The sequence below is a fragment of the Chiloscyllium plagiosum genome, unplaced genomic scaffold, assembly GCF_037043375.1.
Source record: "Chiloscyllium plagiosum isolate Xiang-an unplaced genomic scaffold, Cpla_swu_hap1 HiC_scaffold_3, whole genome shotgun sequence".
In the NCBI taxonomy this organism is placed as follows: domain Eukaryota; kingdom Metazoa; phylum Chordata; class Chondrichthyes; order Orectolobiformes; family Hemiscylliidae; genus Chiloscyllium; species Chiloscyllium plagiosum.
This window is the reverse complement of record NW_028270141.1, coordinates 33639742-33659930: the sequence shown is the minus strand read 5'-3', so window position 1 is coordinate 33659930 and position 20189 is coordinate 33639742. Positions and strand designations below refer to the sequence as shown.

At 38.6% G+C, this 20189-nt stretch overlaps 1 protein-coding gene across 4 annotated transcripts in view; it reads right to left on the bottom strand.

Moving 5' to 3' along the window:
* The window catches only part of LOC122548600 (CUB and sushi domain-containing protein 1-like), a 2407075-nt gene that overhangs the window by 282083 nt on the left and 2104803 nt on the right, over positions 1-20189 (bottom strand). For all 4 annotated transcript variants that reach the window (XM_087978377.1, XM_087978362.1, XM_087978369.1 and 1 more), the window contains exons 38-40: positions 10700-10818; positions 6585-6654; positions 4105-4221 (exon numbers count right to left, since the gene is read on the bottom strand). In XM_087978377.1, the coding sequence (XP_087834503.1) occupies positions 4105-4221; positions 6585-6654; positions 10700-10818 (306 nt within the window). The remainder of the gene's footprint in view (positions 1-4104; positions 4222-6584; positions 6655-10699; positions 10819-20189) is intronic.

Here is a 20189-nt window from a genome sequence, read left to right as displayed (position 1 = left end):
TTATCAAGATAGATTTCACTCTGGAATCTGATTTGACCACACTATCATCAGCTAGGGCAATAACAGGTCAGAGCACATACTCTCACAAAGAATATTCAATATTATGACATCACAGAGATAATTTCAAAATGCAATAATAACTTTTTCAGCTCCATAGCATTAAGTCGTTTTCTACTTAGATGTATCATGTCTTTTCAGTGTACACAATGGAACTGAGTTTTAAATTTAAGCTGCATATTAAGTTTTTAGGGGTTATATTCATGTAACATTTATCTCAATGTTTTCTACTTGTATGAAAAACCAAATGTATCTCCTGAAGCAATAGATATTCAGCTAATACGTGTATTTAGTCAACTATCCTGGATAGGAAATCCATGTTTCAAAGTGCAGATCTTGTTCAATCATCTTAACCAATATTCTATTCTGGGCATCCAACATTGTTGTGATAATGCAGGAGCCAGTCATATCACTACATCCTCTAACTAGCAATTTTCATCTAATTCCTTTTTACATTAGAATCTGTGGTTTCAGTGCTTTGTACATTTTAGTACAAGTCCAAACTGGAAAAGGAAATCCAACCCGCTGTGTTGCAAGAACATGAAAATTGAAACTGGATTGGAAATCAAACTTCTGGCCAAGGCTACATAAAAGGAGACAGAGACAGAGCAGAAGAGAAGTTGATAAGTCCAGTGGAGACAGAGGTTGGATGAGAAGCTAACAATTAGCCACATACATAATTGATGCAATGGCTTTTGTGACTCAAAGATAGCATAGTGGATCCATACCATCCAGACTGTCTTGAGGAGATTCTCGAGAGTTTTGGTGAAGATCATCCCTGTGGAACTTAGTCAGTTGTCCACCTCTGTCAGGAGAATGCTAGCTCCTGTGAAGAGGGAGACTAACATCCTTTAGAAGATGTTAGAGTTATACAGGATGTCTATGACCGAGAATGATCATACTCTCATTGAATGGGTTACTGAACCTATTCGTCAGATCACTTTTAGTCATAGCTGCCATTTCATGTGTAATTTATAATCAAGGGCATCTGTCTGTTAATTCATGTTTATCTCTTGTTCATTCTGAGTTTTCAACCGAAGGAGAAAATCGAAATTTGTAGTTAGTGTTTGCTTTGTCTCAAGTTCCATGGCTAAAAAAAAGCCTTCTGTTTTAAACTATGGAATGCTATAGCTTAATTTTCCCAGTAAATAACTTGGAATTTGGAATTTTAAAAAAAACAAGAGTCTTGACTGTAATTAGAACACTTTTGAATACCAACTGACTATGGTATACACAGCTAAACAGAGTCTGTACCTCACCATGTGATCGGTTTGCTGCCATTATCCTCCTTAAGTATCTGGATCTACAGGGTCTTATGTGGCAGATGAAAACTAATCAAACTGGAATTGGCTGTTGTATTGAATATGTTTATTGCATGTTAGAAACTAGTTAGAGGATGCAGTGATATGATCGTCATAATGAGGAGGACTTAGATGTTAGATCTTCCAAGATTCTAAGCTGGTTTGTCCACAAGTCCCTCATATGACATCATCATAGTGGGTGATAATTCATTACACTCAAAATTAGTCTTTCCAGATCTGAATATAGCAGTCAAGACTCTCATAGACAGAGCATTCCAACATCTAACCATCTACCAACTAAAATACCTTTTGCTCATGTTGACATTGCTCGTTTTAATCAATTTCCCCTCGTCCCAAGTCTTTTCACCAATGGGAGCATTTTTCCTTTATCTACTCTGTATAAACCCCTTACAATTTTGAACAATTCAAATCTTCCATCAACTTTATCTTGACTGAAGTAAATAATTAAGGCTTCTCAATTCTCACCCCGGAATCAATCTCTTAAGTATTTTCTGTATCCCCTCTTGGATTTTGTAATCTTCCTGATGGGTGATGTATTACTTTATAAAACACTGTTTTGGCCACTAAGTTTATTATAAAATCACCTTACATTTGGACACATCAGGCGAGCTGTTAATCTTTGCATCTTGTGTGCCTTTTTAAACCAATTATTCAAAGCAATGACTTCACTCAAAATTAGGTTTGTGGTAAAGCTGGACTAAAGACCATGATGCTTTGAGAACCATGGATAGGGAAAATGTTGGATTCTGTTAAAACTTGTTGAACAGTGGTATTCTGTCATAATCACCTTTTCCCAGCAATCAAATTGAATTATGCAATGGTGTTCAGAGATGAAACATTTATGTTTAAAAAGCATTATCAGACGCAGAGAATTAATGAGTTTTGACTCATTTACAAAGGACACTAAGTCATTTGGAAGACTACCAATTCAGCCAGGTCCAGCTGAACAATGAAGGGAAAGGAACTTCTCCCAAGAACCCTCCACACTTTCTTTCAAACAAACCAGTCAATATGTGGTTGATATTTTGGCTGAAAGCAAATACTAATAGTAAAACTAATACTATGAAACCACTGTCAGTTTTATATCTTGCCCTTCCCTCGAACCAAATTACATAATCAACATTTAAACAATCCTTAGTGTGTCAAACATAGGAAACACAGAATTCATCACCATGCACTTTTTCCTTTTATCAACTTTTATCTCTGCTCCCAAGTTCCCATATGGTCTTAAACTGAAGTACACAACCCAAAATAGCAATAAAAGCATTACAACTTGGTACTTATCAGACATTTAAAACATTGAAAACTTTTCTATTTGTTACAGGATGCAGGACAATGTGTGTGAATTATTGATTTGTCATTTTGCAAGCAAGTTGCATTTTTTCCATTAAGAAAAGCATTACATACCTTAGTTTTCCTTCATAAATTGATTAAAATTTTTGTTAAATTCTGTAACAAACTTCAGCATTTCAAACACATTGCTGTTGTCTTTGTTTGTTTTGAATTGCCTCCTCAAAGTTCAAGACACAATGGAAAATCAACTTAAATACTATTGTCAGAATGCCATGACACAACAAAGCATGAATATTCGCCTAAAAATCATTTTCCACCCTTTTTACTGGAACTATTAATCCGTTCAAAAAATGAACTAACAGCTCTTGATAACAGCATGAAAAGAAATTTTGCAGAATGCGGCAAGTTTGGACATTTATGTCACCTGATTGCGGAGAACACTATTTTTAAACTGTAACATTTTCATTTGGATTCCAGAAACTAGCACAAATGTCTAATTTTTAACAACCTCATTGCTAAAATTGAGCTTGGATGGGTGGATTATGGTGGGACAATGTTGGCCAGACTGAGGGAAGTGTCCAATGACAGTCTCTTCATGAGGTAAGCCTATTGGATCCTGGACTGAAAGAAGCCTAGAGGACAATTTTAACACTTTAAATTTTAATTTTCCTTGTAGGCCAGGAGGATTCCTTCCACTTGTTCATCTCTAGCCCATCCCACCCCAATTGTGGACATAATCTCTTCCTGTGTCCCCCACCCATCCCTCCACACATTCCTTTCCTCCACAACCATGGCCAGACCTTTCAATCCATCCCTTTTGAATGGTCATGGTAAACACTGTGCGCTATGCACAGTCCACCTCCTGCTCAGCTATAGAGTCTTTCCTCCTCTCTCTCCCTCCCAATTGTGCACAGACTCCAGACACTAATCACTCATACTACCCTCCAAAATTGTGGACACTTTGCTATCCTCCACTGAAAAATGCCTGTGGGTCCTCCCTCCCTTTAGCTGGGTGGTTAATATGGTCATGCGTCTGATAAGATCCACAAGCGAGGCCATATCATTAAGATAGGCAGATCCTCCAGCTTCATGATTCTGCTCCTAATTTCATAACCTTTCACCGAGTCCCCAGGAACCCTCCCTAACTCTCTGTAAAAATTAACATGCTTAGAGATGACACTTTTTAAAAAACAGTTATACCAGCAGAGTCTGCTCCTGCCCCAGTGACAACCAATTGTCATCATGTAATGACGTGAAATAAATTATGAACGAAACTTTAAAAACTGACTGAAGAAATTATTTTTCACAGGCGAGAAAGGGTTAGCACTCAACATAATGTCTTCATTTCAAATTGACTTCCAAAGTTACAACTGGCATTCATAAACGCTGCATAATGTTGAATAAAACATCAGTATCTTTTTAGCTTCCTTACCATATCCAATAGGTAATAAAATCTTCCACGTGCAATCCAAGTTGCTTGGGTAATTTCCAGGAAATCCAGGACTTAGGATGACATTGTTCATGTTTGTCAATACGCCTCCACATCTAGCTGATTATTAAGAAAGAAAAAGCCTTCATTTATTTGTTGCAGCTGCTCTATGGTCTAGTGTGTTGTCTGTGTGTCAATTACCTTCCCTTAATTATCAGAGCTGCGTTCAGCAGAGATTTTATATTTAACATGTTCAATGTGTAACAAACATGAATTTGAAAGTGAGATCCTATTTAAAGTTCAGTTTGTAATTTATGTCCAATAAAAAGTCACATTTATCTGGCACATTTAGTACCCCAAGACTGCACAACCAAAGGTATTTTTGTGAACTTTAATCAGTAAATATAACAGCTTATAACTTATCCATCTGAGAGACACCATTAATTCCACTAGCTAGGCCTAATTCTATTCCTCATGCACAAAGGGGCAGATTGTTCCACTATGTGAATCTGTTGACTACAAAATTTGTTTCAAATTCCATATTTGCATCATCGTTTGAATTCAAATTCGGCAAATAACTCATGCAGATGTGACCTCAACTAAGACTCCTTGCCAGCAAAATTGGACGAGCCCAAAAACAGAAGTGGGCATCGCAGTGCATTCAGCAGGCACCATTTGTGCTACCCACTAATTTGAAATTATAATCGTGTGCAGCAGTTAGCACTGAGCCTCAGAAGTGAGGACCACCAAATATATCTGAACCTAGCCACCACCTAATGCCAGCTAGCATTACCAAAATCCAAAGTCAAAATATCATGGATGCTGGAAATCCAAGACAAAACAGAAAACTTTGAAAGTACTCAGGAAGACAGGCAGTGCCTGTGGAGAAAGAAACAGAATTAAACATTTCCACACAGCAGGCTGCTCTGGAAGGTTAGATCGCATGGAATCCAGGGGGAGCTGGCAAATCAGATACACAACTGGCTTGATAGTAAGAAGCAGAGGGTAATAGTGGAAGGATGCTTGTCAGACTGGAGACCTCAGGGGTTGGTGCTGGGCCCATTGCTGTTTGTTGTCTGTATCAATGATTTGGATGAGAATATACAAGGCATGATTAGTAAGTTTGCAGATGACACTAAAATAGGCGGTATTGTGGACAGTGAGGAAGGTTATCAGAAATTGCAGCAGGACCTTGATCAGCTGTGGAAGTGGGCCAAGAAATGGCAAATGGAGTTGAATATAGATAAGTGTGAGGTCTTGTATTTTGGAAAGTCAAATCAAGGTAGGAGTTTCATAAAGAATGATAGGGTCTGAAGGTGGGCAATGGAACAGAGGGACTTTGGAGTACAGGGGCACAGTTCTCTGAAAGTAGACTCAGAGGTAGACAGGGCAGTGAACAAGGCTTTTGGCACACTGGCCTTCATCAGTCAGGGCAAGCTAAATAGTGTTAGCTTTGGTGGACATTTTGGCCGGCATGGACCTGTTTGGGCCAAAGGACCTGTCTCCATTCTGTGGTACTCTATGATGCCGTGACCCTTCATTGACCTGAAACATAAATTCTCCACAGAGGTTTTGTCAGCATTTTTCTTTCCATTTCCATTTTACAATAATAAAATCAGCCCGCATCTCCGAAAGAGGATGTCCATGCTGGCTGAAGGAGATGCTGGGCCATGTTGCAGACTTTTAGGCAACCTGTCAATTCTAAGGAGCCTAGAGGATTTCGATAGCAAGTTGGCACAAAACTTCGTACGGAAATCAGAGCCTGTGCTTTTTCCGTGTGCAGGAGTGATGACCAACTTCATATGGATTCTTGCAAACCCAATCAGCATGCAGAATCCAGAGTTTGATGTTTCAGCTCCCATTTCAATGCAAGCAAAACCACCTGACATCATTACACCTGCTATAAAGTGGCTACAGGCTATTTTGGGCAATATTTATGGGGACTGCTGAGGCACTATCTAAGGGATGATCGTGGCTACGTGGAGCATAAAACTTCCTGTTCTCTCTCAGATAATCTGCTCATGGGGTTTTGTCATAGTTCTACAAAATCAATTCACAAGAACAGCCCAGGAATCAATCCCTGCCAAGTGGAGAGGCATGTACAACCATCAGACAATGTGTTCTCTGACAATTTCAATCAAGTGCAAATTTTGAATCTCTTAAAGTCCATGTTCTTAGGTTCAGGATAGACACATTTCATGTGTGATTGCTTATAAACAAAATAGTTTTGAACTTATCCAACTGGCAACAGAAACAAAACCCCAGCAATATGAGGTGGTACCAGGTTCAATTCCCATCCCATGGTGAATTATCAGATTTCATTTCTGATTGCAGTGAGAACTAAACTGAGCTTCGAGATGTCCAAGGTATAAATCTCGTGATATAAACATTTCTCACTCATTGACTGGTATTGCAGCATAATCCTTCCTTTCTGTAACTAAATTAGAAAATTCACCAACTGACAGGGATCTTTGCTCACTTACCAATGCAGATCGGAGATGGGTAATTCCAACGGCGGACAGTTCCAGGCATACATGAAACATGAGCTTGTCCCTAGGAAGCAAAAAACATTCCAACCATATGCCAGTTAGTGGTAAACTGAAACAGTTGCAGAAAACCTTATATAGTCTCTGGCAAAATAATGCTTTTAATATTCAGTTTGACTTGAATTACTGCATGTGAAAGGCAGATTTGATAAGCATGATGTGCTCCCAAAGTTTCATTGCGGATGAACCATGAAGATTAGAACATCTAAAGGTAGTGTAGTGTTATAATGTCACATGTGTTGGTAGGGTCAACATAAAGTACTTGTTTCATTTTCTGGGAACAATGATGAAATAGACTGAGAACAAAATGATTGATATCCTATTATGCACAGATCCCTGAAGGTTTATGACTATCGTGGAGAAAACATAGATAAAGCTGATAAGGTATTGAGTTCTATTAATGTAGCCAACATCATTCCATAATTTTTCAGGCCATAAGTTAGACCATATTAGAAACACTCTTTTAGTCTCTGCTATGAGATGGAAGATAATTACTGTGAGAAGCTCAAAGAATCTCACCTTCACAGATCAGCTTATTTATTTTAGAGTAGTGTAGACTTAAAGACAACTCAATTAAAGTTTATAAAATAATTTGAGTATTGTATTGATTCCTATTGATTGATTTTTCCAGTTTAACATAATAGAAGGGGCATGAGTCTAAGCAATATAACAACAGGAACAGACTGCATTTGAGGCAGTTTTTCATTTTCCAGGGTGGTAAGCCTTTGGAATATAGTTGGTGATGTCACGGGTATTGAATCTCTGTATTTCCTTGAGAGGGAACTAGATTACATTCGACTGAAACAGAGATCAAATTATACAGAAGAATTGCCTTAACAAAAACAGTTGGTCCATGTGATATCCTGGGCTTGCTTAAATCTATGAGAGGAGTCCAACATGAGGGTGTGCTGGCTGGAGAGCATTTTCCAGATTATTCTTTCCCATTATTATTGTTTTTCACTTCTCTCAGGAGATTATATTCCTTTGGCAGTATAGCAGAAGAAAGAAGTCATCACGGGATCAGATGGGTTTGATGAACCAGTCTTTATGACGTGCTCATCACATTTGCAGCAAAATAAACTGAGCTACAAATACAATGAAACTTAAGAATTCCATACACTATGTGTGAATGACCAACAGCTTTCTACTTTTTGCAATCATTATCATATTTTTCAGAGTAGATACATTCCCGTGACTGTCTATCTATAGGTATTAATGGTGGAAGGAAGAAAAAAATAAACTCTTCAATATTAATTTCCCTATTCATGCAGTTTGGGCTCATTTAAATGCACATAAGGGAACCTGCACACAAAATTAAAATTTTAGTGATGATTATATCACTGTTTCATCTTGGAGCCTGTCAAGTGTCCTGTCTATCATAACATCAGCAAATATTTCAGGAATTTCCCATGTCTGCAATGGTCGAAGTTATTTTACACGTAGAGGTTACAAGTTTATCCAACTGCATACAACTTGATAGCTCAGTGCATATGAAGTAAAATGGTTTAATAACAACATTTTAATAAAGCAGCAGGGACCCAGTCCCAAGCTCTGAAATTTAACAGTGCAATCCAAAACTCTTAAATGTTATTATTCTACAGATCAGCAAACAATAGTTACATGTCATGGTCATAAAAGGGCAAAATAACATTGAACTGAAATACCGAATGTTTTATTAGTAAAGAGTAGGTAACTGCTTGATAAGCTGATAGTAATCACATAATATTAGTGAATCATCCTGTGTGAATATCGTCACAAAGAAACATCTGAACATGCACTGAATACTGGTACTGCTGCTACCTGCAACTGACAGTACATCTCACCATAGCCAGGGAAAAAGACAATACTTCAAAAAGGGTGGACTTCAAGTTAGGAATTTATATTGTCTCTTTACAAATGGAGCAATACCTGGAGGGCGGCGGGGGGGAAATGTTCAGATAGGGTAATTGAACCCTCGGACAAAAGTCTCATTTAAGAATCAACAGATGGTGCTGCAGGAAAACAGTGAGTTTGGCATTCTGCAAATATCATATCAAGTTGAACAATGGTCTTCTCTTCATCCAAAAAACAATCTTGCGAAGCAACAAGGATGTTAATTACTTAGATTTATACAGAATTCACAGTGCAGAAACAGGCTATTTGGCCCAACTGGTCAGCGCTGCTCCAAAATTGGCTTCCTTCCACTCTACTCCGTATCAAAATTACCTTCTACTTGTTTTTTTTTCCTCCATTATGTACTTAAATATATTCTTGGAGAAGCTGCCTAAGCTATTCAGCTCAACTACTCCACATGATAGCGAGTTCCACATTGTCACCAAAGTCTGGAAAAAGGTTTTTTTTGCAGGATTTATTGGCAACTGTCTTATATTTTTGACCCCCAGGTTTGGATCCACCCACCAATAGAAACATTGAACCTCATAATCACAAGTGAACACACCTCTTTAAAAAGATGAACAGGGGGTCTTTTTTCTGCATTACATCAAATATAGCTGACATGTTGCAATCAATTTTGTCAAAACCACACAAATAGCCGTGCTGTCTAAAGATGTCTGGGCATGTGTGACCTTGATACATTTAACAGGAATTTAAAAAATACCTTTGATAATCAAGGATATGATAATTTATTAGGTAAGTAACAAAGTGATTAATAACTCTATCCTTTAACAAGAAAATGAAAATTGCCCTTTTATTCTTAGTCTGTTAATTTTTAAAAAGTCTCAAAGTCCCTCTTTTTAAATATATCTTAATTAAGGAGGAAAGAAAGCACATGTGAAAAACATATTTGTGTGCGGCACGGTGGCACAGTGGTTAGCACTGCTGCCTCACAGCACCAGAGACCCGGGTTCAATTCCCGCCTCAGGCGACTGACTGTGTGGAGTTTGCACATTCTCCCTGTGTCTGCATGGGTTTCCTCCGGGTGCTCCGGTTTCCTCCTACAGTCCAAAAGATGTGCAGGTCAGGTGAATTGGCCGTGCTAAATTGCCCATAGTGTTAGGTAAGGGGTAAATGTAGGGGTATGGGTGGGTTACGCTTCGGCGGGTCGGTGTGGACTTGTTGGGCCGAAGGGCCTGTTTCCACAATGTAATGTAATGTAATCTTATCTAATCTAATGTTAGCCAACATTTTCATGAGCTTTTTTTAACGCTGCTTTTGAAGCTTCATACAAGATGTGGGCTGGGGAATGGTTTTAAATGGTTCATAGTCAAATGTATCAGTAAGTGCATTATGTTAAAAAGCATTGCTGAGAACACAATGTTCCTGTGTACGTATCACATTATTTTTCAGGACCCAAAATAGACAAGTTCTTTCTTTTAGAGCTGCACAAACTGACAATTATATGACTAGCATATTCAGTAGAGACCAGACTAAGGCAAACAAAAATCACATCTATTGTTCACTAATCATAGCTGTTAACCTTTTGACTTAACTCTTCTCATTTTTAGAAAGTGCATAACTGAATCCCAGTAGAGTTAGATCAAGTAAATTGTAGAAACAGATGAAAAGTGCATAGTATGTCACATTTCACAAGCCCATCTATTATATGTATTGATGTCCCATAGGATGTTTTTGATCAATGTCTTATATATTCTATAAGCCACCTACTACTGGGATGAAAGCACACTTTGCCTGCGTATAGGGACAGAAAGAGGCAAAGAGGAATTAATCAAGGTAAGACACATGGAAGATGCATTCATGTGCATTCCATTTACATTTTAAAACAGAAATTCCAATGAGGAAAAGATGAAAAATGGAAAACAAATATAAGTCTAGAATGTTGACAGCTAAAGCCTACAAAATTGGTTCATTTTCTACATATCATTACTTCAAATGGAGATCCCTGATACATTTATTCATATAACACGTTAGAGAGATACTGTTATGCAATAACCTACCTGTGCAACACTGCAGCAGGAATTGCATGAAACCATGCTGACTCTGACCTAGTTGATAGTTACACTGAAGGAATAGGATTGTGATATTATAAATCCTTTTCAATAGCGTAGTGCTGAGATACACAGAAGCAAACAAAACAAAATCCATCTTATACCTACCTGCAGCGTATAGCCAGATTCACAGCTAAAAGACACCACATCATTAACCAAATATCTATCTCCAATCTTTATTCCATTGCTAGGAACCACTGGATCAGGACAGGTTGTAAGACCAACAGCTGCAGTGAGAAACACATATTCCATTAGAAGCAAACAAAGGAAATATAAAATTCAAATATTTTTACAATTCCTAAACTACCATAATGTAAAAAAATTAAGAAACACATGATGACATTAATCATCACATACTATTTAATGGATTTATACCTGACTACATATTGACAACAAAACCAAATACATCTGACAGTTGTAATTTAAATTTACGTATTTCAGATACAAATTTGGTAGAACGACATTTGTAAGCATTTTCTTTAATACTGTGAAAGAAAAGTGTTCAGTTAATTCTGATCAATGCAGCAGTTCCATCACTTTATATTGCTTTACTCTCCTGGTGGCACTATTCCCTTCGATAAAGCAAGTGAAAGACAAAGTAAGTTTCAACTGAAACCTTTATTCCAAACACTTACTTTCAGTAGCACAAAAGCACCCTCATCAGCTACTGTATTGATTTCAACAGTGAAACAGAGTTTCAATTAACATATACTACTCAGTGACCACCTAGAGCCCAATTAGTAGATGGCAGCTGGTAATGAAGTGTTGGGTGAAAATCACCATCAGAGTAAATAACAACATGGGAATAGGCTGTCAATTGATTTTGTTTTAGATTAGCTGCAGTTATTCAACCATTTCAATCCATATGTCGTGGATTTCAGCATTTCGACTCTGGATGCTCTGTAAAGCAGACTCTCATCTAACTCCATAGAGAGAGGAATAGTTTCTGAAAATGATAAGGTGTGCCATGATTTTAAATCATTGTTGGAATACTTCTGCTCCATTAAAGCACTGACAAATAGAGATAAGCACAACTGAAATTTCCAACCACTGCCCGATGCACTCCATTTAATCTTGTTTTTGTTTTATCCATTTTGTACTGTGCAAGCCAGCAGCAATTTGTGACTGTTATAGCATTCAGGGAACAGGTATGTTCCAAGATGTTGTTATACTTGACAATTTCAAAATATCAGTTACATTCAATGCTGGTATGAACAAGAATGGGGCAAGTTGCAATGTTTTCAAGGAGTCACGCAGAACAATCCAAGGCTTTGAAACTATCAATTTTAGCTGAAAGGAAACAATCAGAGGAGAAAGTTGTTATCTTTGGGATGCCAATCAGTTAGGTCCTCAGAAGCTATGAGAAGGAGCTCTTTCCTGAAAAGATGTTGCTGCTATGGCAGGCTCCAAACCTTTCAGATTCAGGAGAATAAGCAAAGCCAGGAGGTATGGCTAAGTATTGAGACGATGGCTCAGGAAAAGTACTGGGAATTGTGGGGGCTCAGGAGAAGTCGTGAGAGATGAATAATTCAGAGCAGCTGAGAGCAAGGATAAAGGAAGTCTACAAACGATATTTGTTTTGTAAAGCTGAACAAGATTCAACCTCAGACAAATATCATGGTACTGACTGGTTTTGTGGAGCTAGTTGTCTGTGTAATACAAAAACTCTGCCTCAGTGCAGTGTTAAGAATCCAGGGCGGCACTGTTCCAATTGGGAGAGAGAACTATCCGAATGTTGTGACAGTCCCTGACAGAGCTGTGTTTGAGATTATTCCAGTGCTGGGTCTTCAACAATATTGGTGAATATCACACTTAAGTCCAAATATGATCGATTATTGACAGCCACCAAAATGGAACCCACAAAGGGAATAAATGCAGGCTTCAATTCACACCCACAATGTGGGCATCTTGATCTTGCCCGTTCACAATGGTCTGCTGTATCTATTGAAACCGGGTATCAATGAGGTCTCATCTGTGTTTTAGCTCCTTGTACAGCTGAGCATCTATGTCTGCAAGGAGAGCTTCCTCTAGCTAAATGCCCTCATCCTCAGTCTTGGAACTCTGCTCCCATTCCCTTGGCTCCTCAGCATCTAGAACATTGTCTCACTGCCTGTTTTAACTGCACAGATCACAGCACACTAGGTTGATGTGGAACACTCCATCCTAACTGGAGGGCTCTCCCAGATTGCTTTGTGGTGGAACTACACCTTCAATAGCCCTATTGTCTACTCCACCACAACCCTGGATGCAGTATGTGCGTCAAATTGATGACTAACATATTACATCAGAAAGGCAGTACCTGCTGCTCCTTCCCATCCATACGCACCTCAACCATTCCATTTTCCATTGTATTCAGTAGAGTCCTTTGTCATACTGATATGACAGATGATGCAGTGTTGTTCTCTCGGTCCCATGGCATGCTTGAAAGTTTCACAAATGATGGGGCACTGTTGACCAGCATTCACTGCTAACTTTTGTATCACTGAGATGACAACATTAGTTTAGCACGAATGACAGTGTGGAACAACCTGCTTTTGACCAACAGTTGACACACAAGTACGATCACTACATTGTATGTTTGTGAAGGTATGTTTTTCAATGAAATGCTGCTGTACCTTCCAAATGCATGTTTCATGTGTTTGCACCTTTGATACTGTAATATCGAGCAGACGTGGAGCCCACACTATTGACTATCAAACTGACACTGACACTGTCCTGTCTGGATATAGTTTCAGGTATTTGTCCTTCATGATCTGGAGGACAGCAAGTGATAGGGAAGACAGCTTACAGTGAACACCATCAGCACCGGGCTCCAACTGGTTGCCAGGCATCCATGCCTTCCCACTCAGAGCACGCACGGCTCCTTTTAACTGGTCCTACTGTGAGAGCCCATTTCCCCCCTTGTCCTCAACATAGAGACACAGCATATTGAACTTTGCCTCCTCCCTGCCTCCTGAATACCAACATTAGGCCTTAATGATGCCGCCACCTGCTCCTCTACACTCCCCTATAGAGGTCACAGTGTTGGCCCTGCCGTGAATAACCCCACCTCTGCCTAAAATGCCTGCCAATGCTGTTCCATCCACCCTTTCCATACATCTCGCACTTCCTTCCGCCATATTGCTTCTTCACCCCACCACAAAAACCTCTGCTTCCCCCCCAACAGTTGCTACCTCCACTCCCCCACCCCTTTTGGTGGTGATCTCTTCACTGGCCCTGCAGCTCCTCTTTATACCTTCCTTAATGATTGACGGACAGACTGTATTTAGGCCAAAGAGGTTTAGTTTCTGAAGACACTGAGGCATGCACATAGCTTCCCAGTATGTTCTGAGGAATATTCACTTAATACTAATTACTGAGATTCTATTCTCCAAACGTTTAAGAATTTGATTATGGGAGGACAACCAGGGATCAATAAAACCTCTGTCCTGTAGTCTTGTCAACTACAATCTTTCTGATGTAAACACAGCTCAAACTTTGGTTTCTCTTTGGTAGACTGGTTGTCTTCCTGTGAGGTCCATGTTAACTTTCAAACATCTGCCATCTGTTGGATCATTATGCAAGCTACCTGGTGCAGAGCAACATGGAAGCTTTTTGAAGCCAGTGGCAAGCCGAAGTCATCAGGGATCTGCTCTGACTTCCATCTCGAGCATTCTTGACATCTAGCCCTTTACAGCTTGTTAGGTAAGGTAGAATGCTAAAATATTAATGAGACAATTTGTGGCACCAATAAAGTATTTAAAGAAAAATCACAATAATTCTCAATTGGCAGTTCACCATTGCCTGGTATGAATTTGCCTCAACACTCAGCAAATGCATAAAAGATGCAGTGTTTTGTTCCCAATCTCGAGATAGGCCTCACTGTCTTGTGTGATTCTGCCACAAATCCTGTTGTAGCCCACATTACATAGGCTTCTATACAATTCCATCTGGTGTATCTGCTGTCTATACTTACATCATGGTAATTCTTATGTGATGCTTAAATATAGGTTGTATACATATTGGTGACTGCATTACTGTATGTTTATTCCCTGTATAGTAAAGTTTATTATTCCTGATGACAGGCTCTTGCCCTAAACATCGATTCTCCTGCTCCTCGGATACTGCCTGACCTGCTGTGCTTTTCCAGCACCACACTCTCGACTCTGATCTCCAGCATCTGCAGTCCTCACTTTCTCCTAGTAAAGTTTATTGTTGTTTGCTCAGAACCATGGACTCTTGTGGCTTTGTTGTCTTAATAAGTACCTAAGATCTTACACTGTGTCTACTTTTCAAAACAAGAATTCTGGTTCCTCATTACATTATAACATTAATTTGACGGTATTGTTCAGGTTATTATAATAGTCTTTATTAAGGCTACTTGCTCTGTAATAAACCCTCACTTACTGAAATGTAAAACTTCGGTAAATGTCCTGTAACCCAGTTACTAATGCACAAGTTGAACAAATGTCAATCATGTCAGAATCTGAGTGGGTTACAGGAAATGAAGCACCAAATGATGCAAGCCTTAGAACTCATAATTTAATTGTGCCTAGTGTAGAGTTTATGTTGGTTGTGACAGAAGTGATTTATTCTTAATTAAACATGAATCACAATGTGTAATTACTGGAGTTTAAACAAATGCTTTTACTTGTTGATATCCAGCTGGACTGACCAACCCAGATGCTGTGAGGGTCACAGGGGGTATGTGATGATGATGTACCGTTTACAATAAATAATTTTACCATAAAGATTGCGTATCAGAGACATTAAAGCAGCATGGTCCTAATTGTTTCTGTAATCAAAAGTGCCAGTAGCTTAGTAAAGCATGAGATAAGAGTTATCAGAAGGAAATGCTGTCAAAAAAGTAGTTCATTTAACCAAGCCCATTATTTTGTTTTCTATTTTTCTTCCATCCAGGCTGATTGGCATTTAACTATCAGTGGACTAGTACAGGTTGCTAGCTGTGCTACTCTGCTGCACTTCTACTGATGACTGGCAGCACTACAACCAATGAATATCACCAATGGGTAACTATAATTCTCCTGAAGAAATCATGCCATGCACAACATGCACTCTGTGATTGTAGAGCAAACCCCTGTATAGTTAAAACTCAAAGTACACCCAGTTACTGAGTCCCCACACAAATAGAAAGAGTTAGAAAATGCAGAGCTGTGAATTGCCATCAAACTGATCACTTTAACTTAATGCAATTTTTTGTCCAAGTTCCCTTTAGTTGTCAGGACAAGAGCAACAATAACAATCAGCTTCGTGAAAAAACATATTATTGGAAGGTGCAAAGGATAACAAAACCAAGAAGAAGAATTACAGCATCAGGGAAGGAGGAAAAGTTTAAAGACTTAGATAGGACTTTGGAAAAAGAAAATGGTATTTAGGATGGTAGGATAGATTACGACCAACCATATGATAATAAACTATACGGAGTATTGTATATTCTTTACATTTAGGTAAAGAAGTAATGACTGACATGGAATCATACGTCAACCATCTAAAAATTCTGAATTGCTTATCAAAACAGCGTTGGTCTTTGTTTTTCTGGAAATGCACAATAAGTTGAAAGTTTGAAAGTAAAAGCAGCTTCATGATCTTATTGAGACTGTTCACCATAATCAACTAAAATCTTGAAACTGTATTTCTTTTATTGCTTGGTAACTGACCTGATTTCCATTTCTACTAAATTTATGCACTTGATATCTCTAAGTGGATAATCTGGGTAAGGAACAAATATCATAGGAAATTTTGACCCCGTAGTCATTGATTCTTTAACCAGTGATTTGTGCGAACTCACTTCTTATGAGCAGCATTATGTATCATACAGAATCAAAAGCAGTAACTGCATGAAAAAAAACATTCAAAACATGTAGACAGCTTTACAAATCATTACAGTGACTCTTGTGGCTATAACTGGTATTATAAGCAGCAGTTATTTTGTTCTTTAGTCTATTTTTAGAATAGATTTTGTAATACATTTTTTCATTCCTTTTGGCCCTTCTCTCTTTTTATTCACACTGGGCATCACTATGAATGGTAACGCAGATAATTCCATGCATTGACACATGAAGACCATCACATTGAAGAATTTCATTTGGAAAGAAATTATGTCAAGATCATTAGCAAACAAAGCTACAGTATCAGGGCTGTGATAATAATTAAGCAATCATATTTATTTGATATTTTATTTTGATCAGGGAATTAACTGGAATATACGGTATTAAATGCCAATGGGCAGATCTTTCAATTGTCTCTCATGAGGAAAAAAGTGTCAAATACAGTATAAGGAGGGCAAATATATTAAATCCTTTAGTGGATGTCTGACAGAAAACATATATAGAGAAAGCCAGTCCAAACAATGTACAACTCGAGATAAGAAGAGTTCTATAGATTAAGTGCAAGCAATGTAGGGAGGTAATATCGAAATCAAAACATTTTAAAGTCAAATCATAACAGTCAAGAGAATGAGGATTCATTGTGCACATATTCTTCACAGCATAACCATGCTTTCATGCTGGCAGTAAAGGAGATGTCAATGTCATGGTTTATAAAATATCTAAAAGACCTTACTTTACTTCATTTCCTGACTTGCCTATCCAATGCAAAGTTTAGAGGGGAGAAAAATTAGTTGTCAATCTGTTGAATTACTGCAAAATTGCATGGATCAGTGAAGTGCCAGAAGTGCTATGAAGAATTGTTCTCAATAGTGTTTTCTGATAAAAATCAGAGACCAATGAAGCAACTCATTTGTAAGCTTGTCAGTTCATAATGCAACACTAAATTTTACTTTAGGGAATGAATTAAGTGGTGCTGGGGGTGGGTGGAATGTGGGGGGGGGGGGGGGGGGGGTTGAGAAGTAAAGAGGTCCTTTTATGAAGTCAGCAGTGTGATGCTGGAGTGATTTTAACTCAGTCATATTCTAAAAATCAGTGCAAGGCTGCTCATCAAATTGGAATACAAAATGGGCAGCCCTATTACTGAAATTGTACAGGGCCTCAGTGAGACAACATCCTGAGTACTATGTGCTGTTTCGGTGTCATTCAAAGAAGGAGGTTGCGGTTAAGGTGGAAGTGCAATAAAGATTTACCAGACTGCTTCCTGGGATGGCAATATTGACGTATGAAGACATAGCTGATGCGCTAGAATATATACCATGGAGTTTAGTAAGATTGAGCGGGATCTCATAGAAACTGAAAATTGCAACAGGTCCAAACAAGGTAAAAGCAGGAAGGATGATCCTGATTATCAGAGAGTCTAGAACCAGTGGTCACAGTCTAAAGGTAAAGGGGAGACCATTTAAGATTGAGCTGAGGATAACCTTCTTTATCTAGAGAGTAGAGAGCCTGTGGAAGTCTCTGGCACAGAAAGCAGTTGAAGCCAAAACATTCAATGTTCAAAGAAAGAATGAGATATATTTCTTCTGTTTCCTTGGGTTGGTGATGTCATTTCCTGTTCTTTACAGGAGATGACATCACAACCCAAGGAAACTTAAATACATAAATAGAAAGTGGGACATAACACCAGCGCTTCACTAGAGGCTTACTGATGATGTTACCTAGAATGGTGATGAAACGTCTGAAAACGAACCTTCCAACTCAGTGAGCAAACTTACATCCAGACAATGGATGACTGTTGCTCCTTCTGTTTCAGGTTTTACAGTCCCTTCTCTGTATAATGCTCCAAAGAGATACATCAGACTTGAAGCATCAAGTGTGTTTTTCTCTCCATTGATGCTGTCATAAAATACTGAGTATCTTCAACATTTTTTTGTTCTTTCTTTAGACCATTAATTTGTTATTTAAGGGATTCTTCTTGGTCCAACAGCAGAAGGGCACCTGACATCTATCCCTTCACAGATAAATGTCTGTGGAGATGGGTAGCTGGTGGGCTCATAATTCACCATTCTACATCCGCTTGCTTACCCTGAAAGGATATAAGATTTCAGCCAGTGTGCTGTGTAGGTTCTCTCTTTAGGCTGCTATCCATATTTATAATGTTAGATAACTGTGCCTGGAAATGTCAGAAAGAAGGCAAAAGGGAAATCCTTAATGTTTCTTGCTGCAAGCCTTTCATTGTATCATTCCAGAATATTGACTTGAAATGTGAATATTCTTTTTCTATCGACTCTTGTCTGGCCTGCTGAGCTTTTACGCAATATCTGGATTTAGTTTGGATTAACAGCATCAACAGAGTCCCAGGAAAATTATGACACAGAATAAGGCCCTTCAGTTCATCATATCTGCACCAAACCCAAAACAAAACTAGCCACCCATTCTAGTCCCACCTTCCAGTACCTGTTCTGTTGTTTAGCAGGTTATATCACAAATGCCTTTCTTTTGCCTTGGCCAACAAATGCACAGCAAGATCATCAGACAACTTAACAGTTTTACAACTGGATCAGGGTACCACTTGCTGAAAACAGAGAGTTCTGCCAGAGGGCAATAGAAAGATGTAGCTGTATGGATGGTTACTATCTGGATCCAGAAATGGAGGTGACCCCTATTTGTACTAGTTCAGTAGACATTACCAAACTAGAGTCACCAAGAAACTGTGACTAGGAGGATGCATGGACAAGAGTGAGGCTGTTTGAGCTCTACATTACTTAGTTTTTAAATATGTTGACTGAAAGATGATAGACTGCTGTCTACTGGGTCCAAAGTCCCTGAAGAGCTCACTGCATTTGTTATTTTACCATAATGGTCAAAACAAACAATGTGGCAGGAGGTCATGCAGTGTCATGGTCTCAGTGACAGATCACAGTTCATTGAGACACTTCAGACATGAAGGTTATACAGTCTTCCAGAGGTAAACCACAAATAGTGTAGGCAGCTTAGCAACATATAACTCCCTGTACGCATTGCTGTTATTGAGCCATCACACTATATTTTATGATACTTGTGGGTAGTTGCATGTTTCATCAGGTTCTAAACCACAGCAGGTCTCATTTACATGGGGCACCATGCTTGTTGATCTGCACAAGTTCCAGCTAAAAGACTGCCTCAATTTTAAATCCCTCTATGCCCTTACCCTTCTCTATCTATGTAATATCTTCCTGCTATGAGAATCTTCCAAAATGACTTTGCTCATCTCATTGTGGTCCTTTCAACTTCCAAGTTCTTATGCTCAGGTATCCTCACCTTAAATCTCCTAATCATTTACTCCTCTTTTAACATGATCCCTCAAAACGACCTCTTTGATCAAGCTTTTGGTTACCTTTGTTAATGTCTTCTAATAAGGTTTGGTATAAATTTTACTTTCTAACACTCAAATAAACTGTCTTTCAGAATTCTATTCGAGCGAATGTGCTGTATGTTTTAGTCTGGTTGTTTCTTGCTTGTCAGCCTTGAATCTTTGATAACTAAGTACATCATGGTAATCACGATGAAAAATACGCAGAAAACAAGAATCCCACAAGCAGGAAAATGTCAGAAACAGCTGTGACACAACTTGAAACTGGTATTTTGAAGTCACAAATCAGGACTATTGGCCATTTATTTCAGTAGTATACCACCATAAAGATGCTTTGAAAGCTGTGAAAACAACAGGAATGCCATGCAAATACAGATGCAATCAAGACAGAACTAAATATTTCTTTCATTGCACAGTA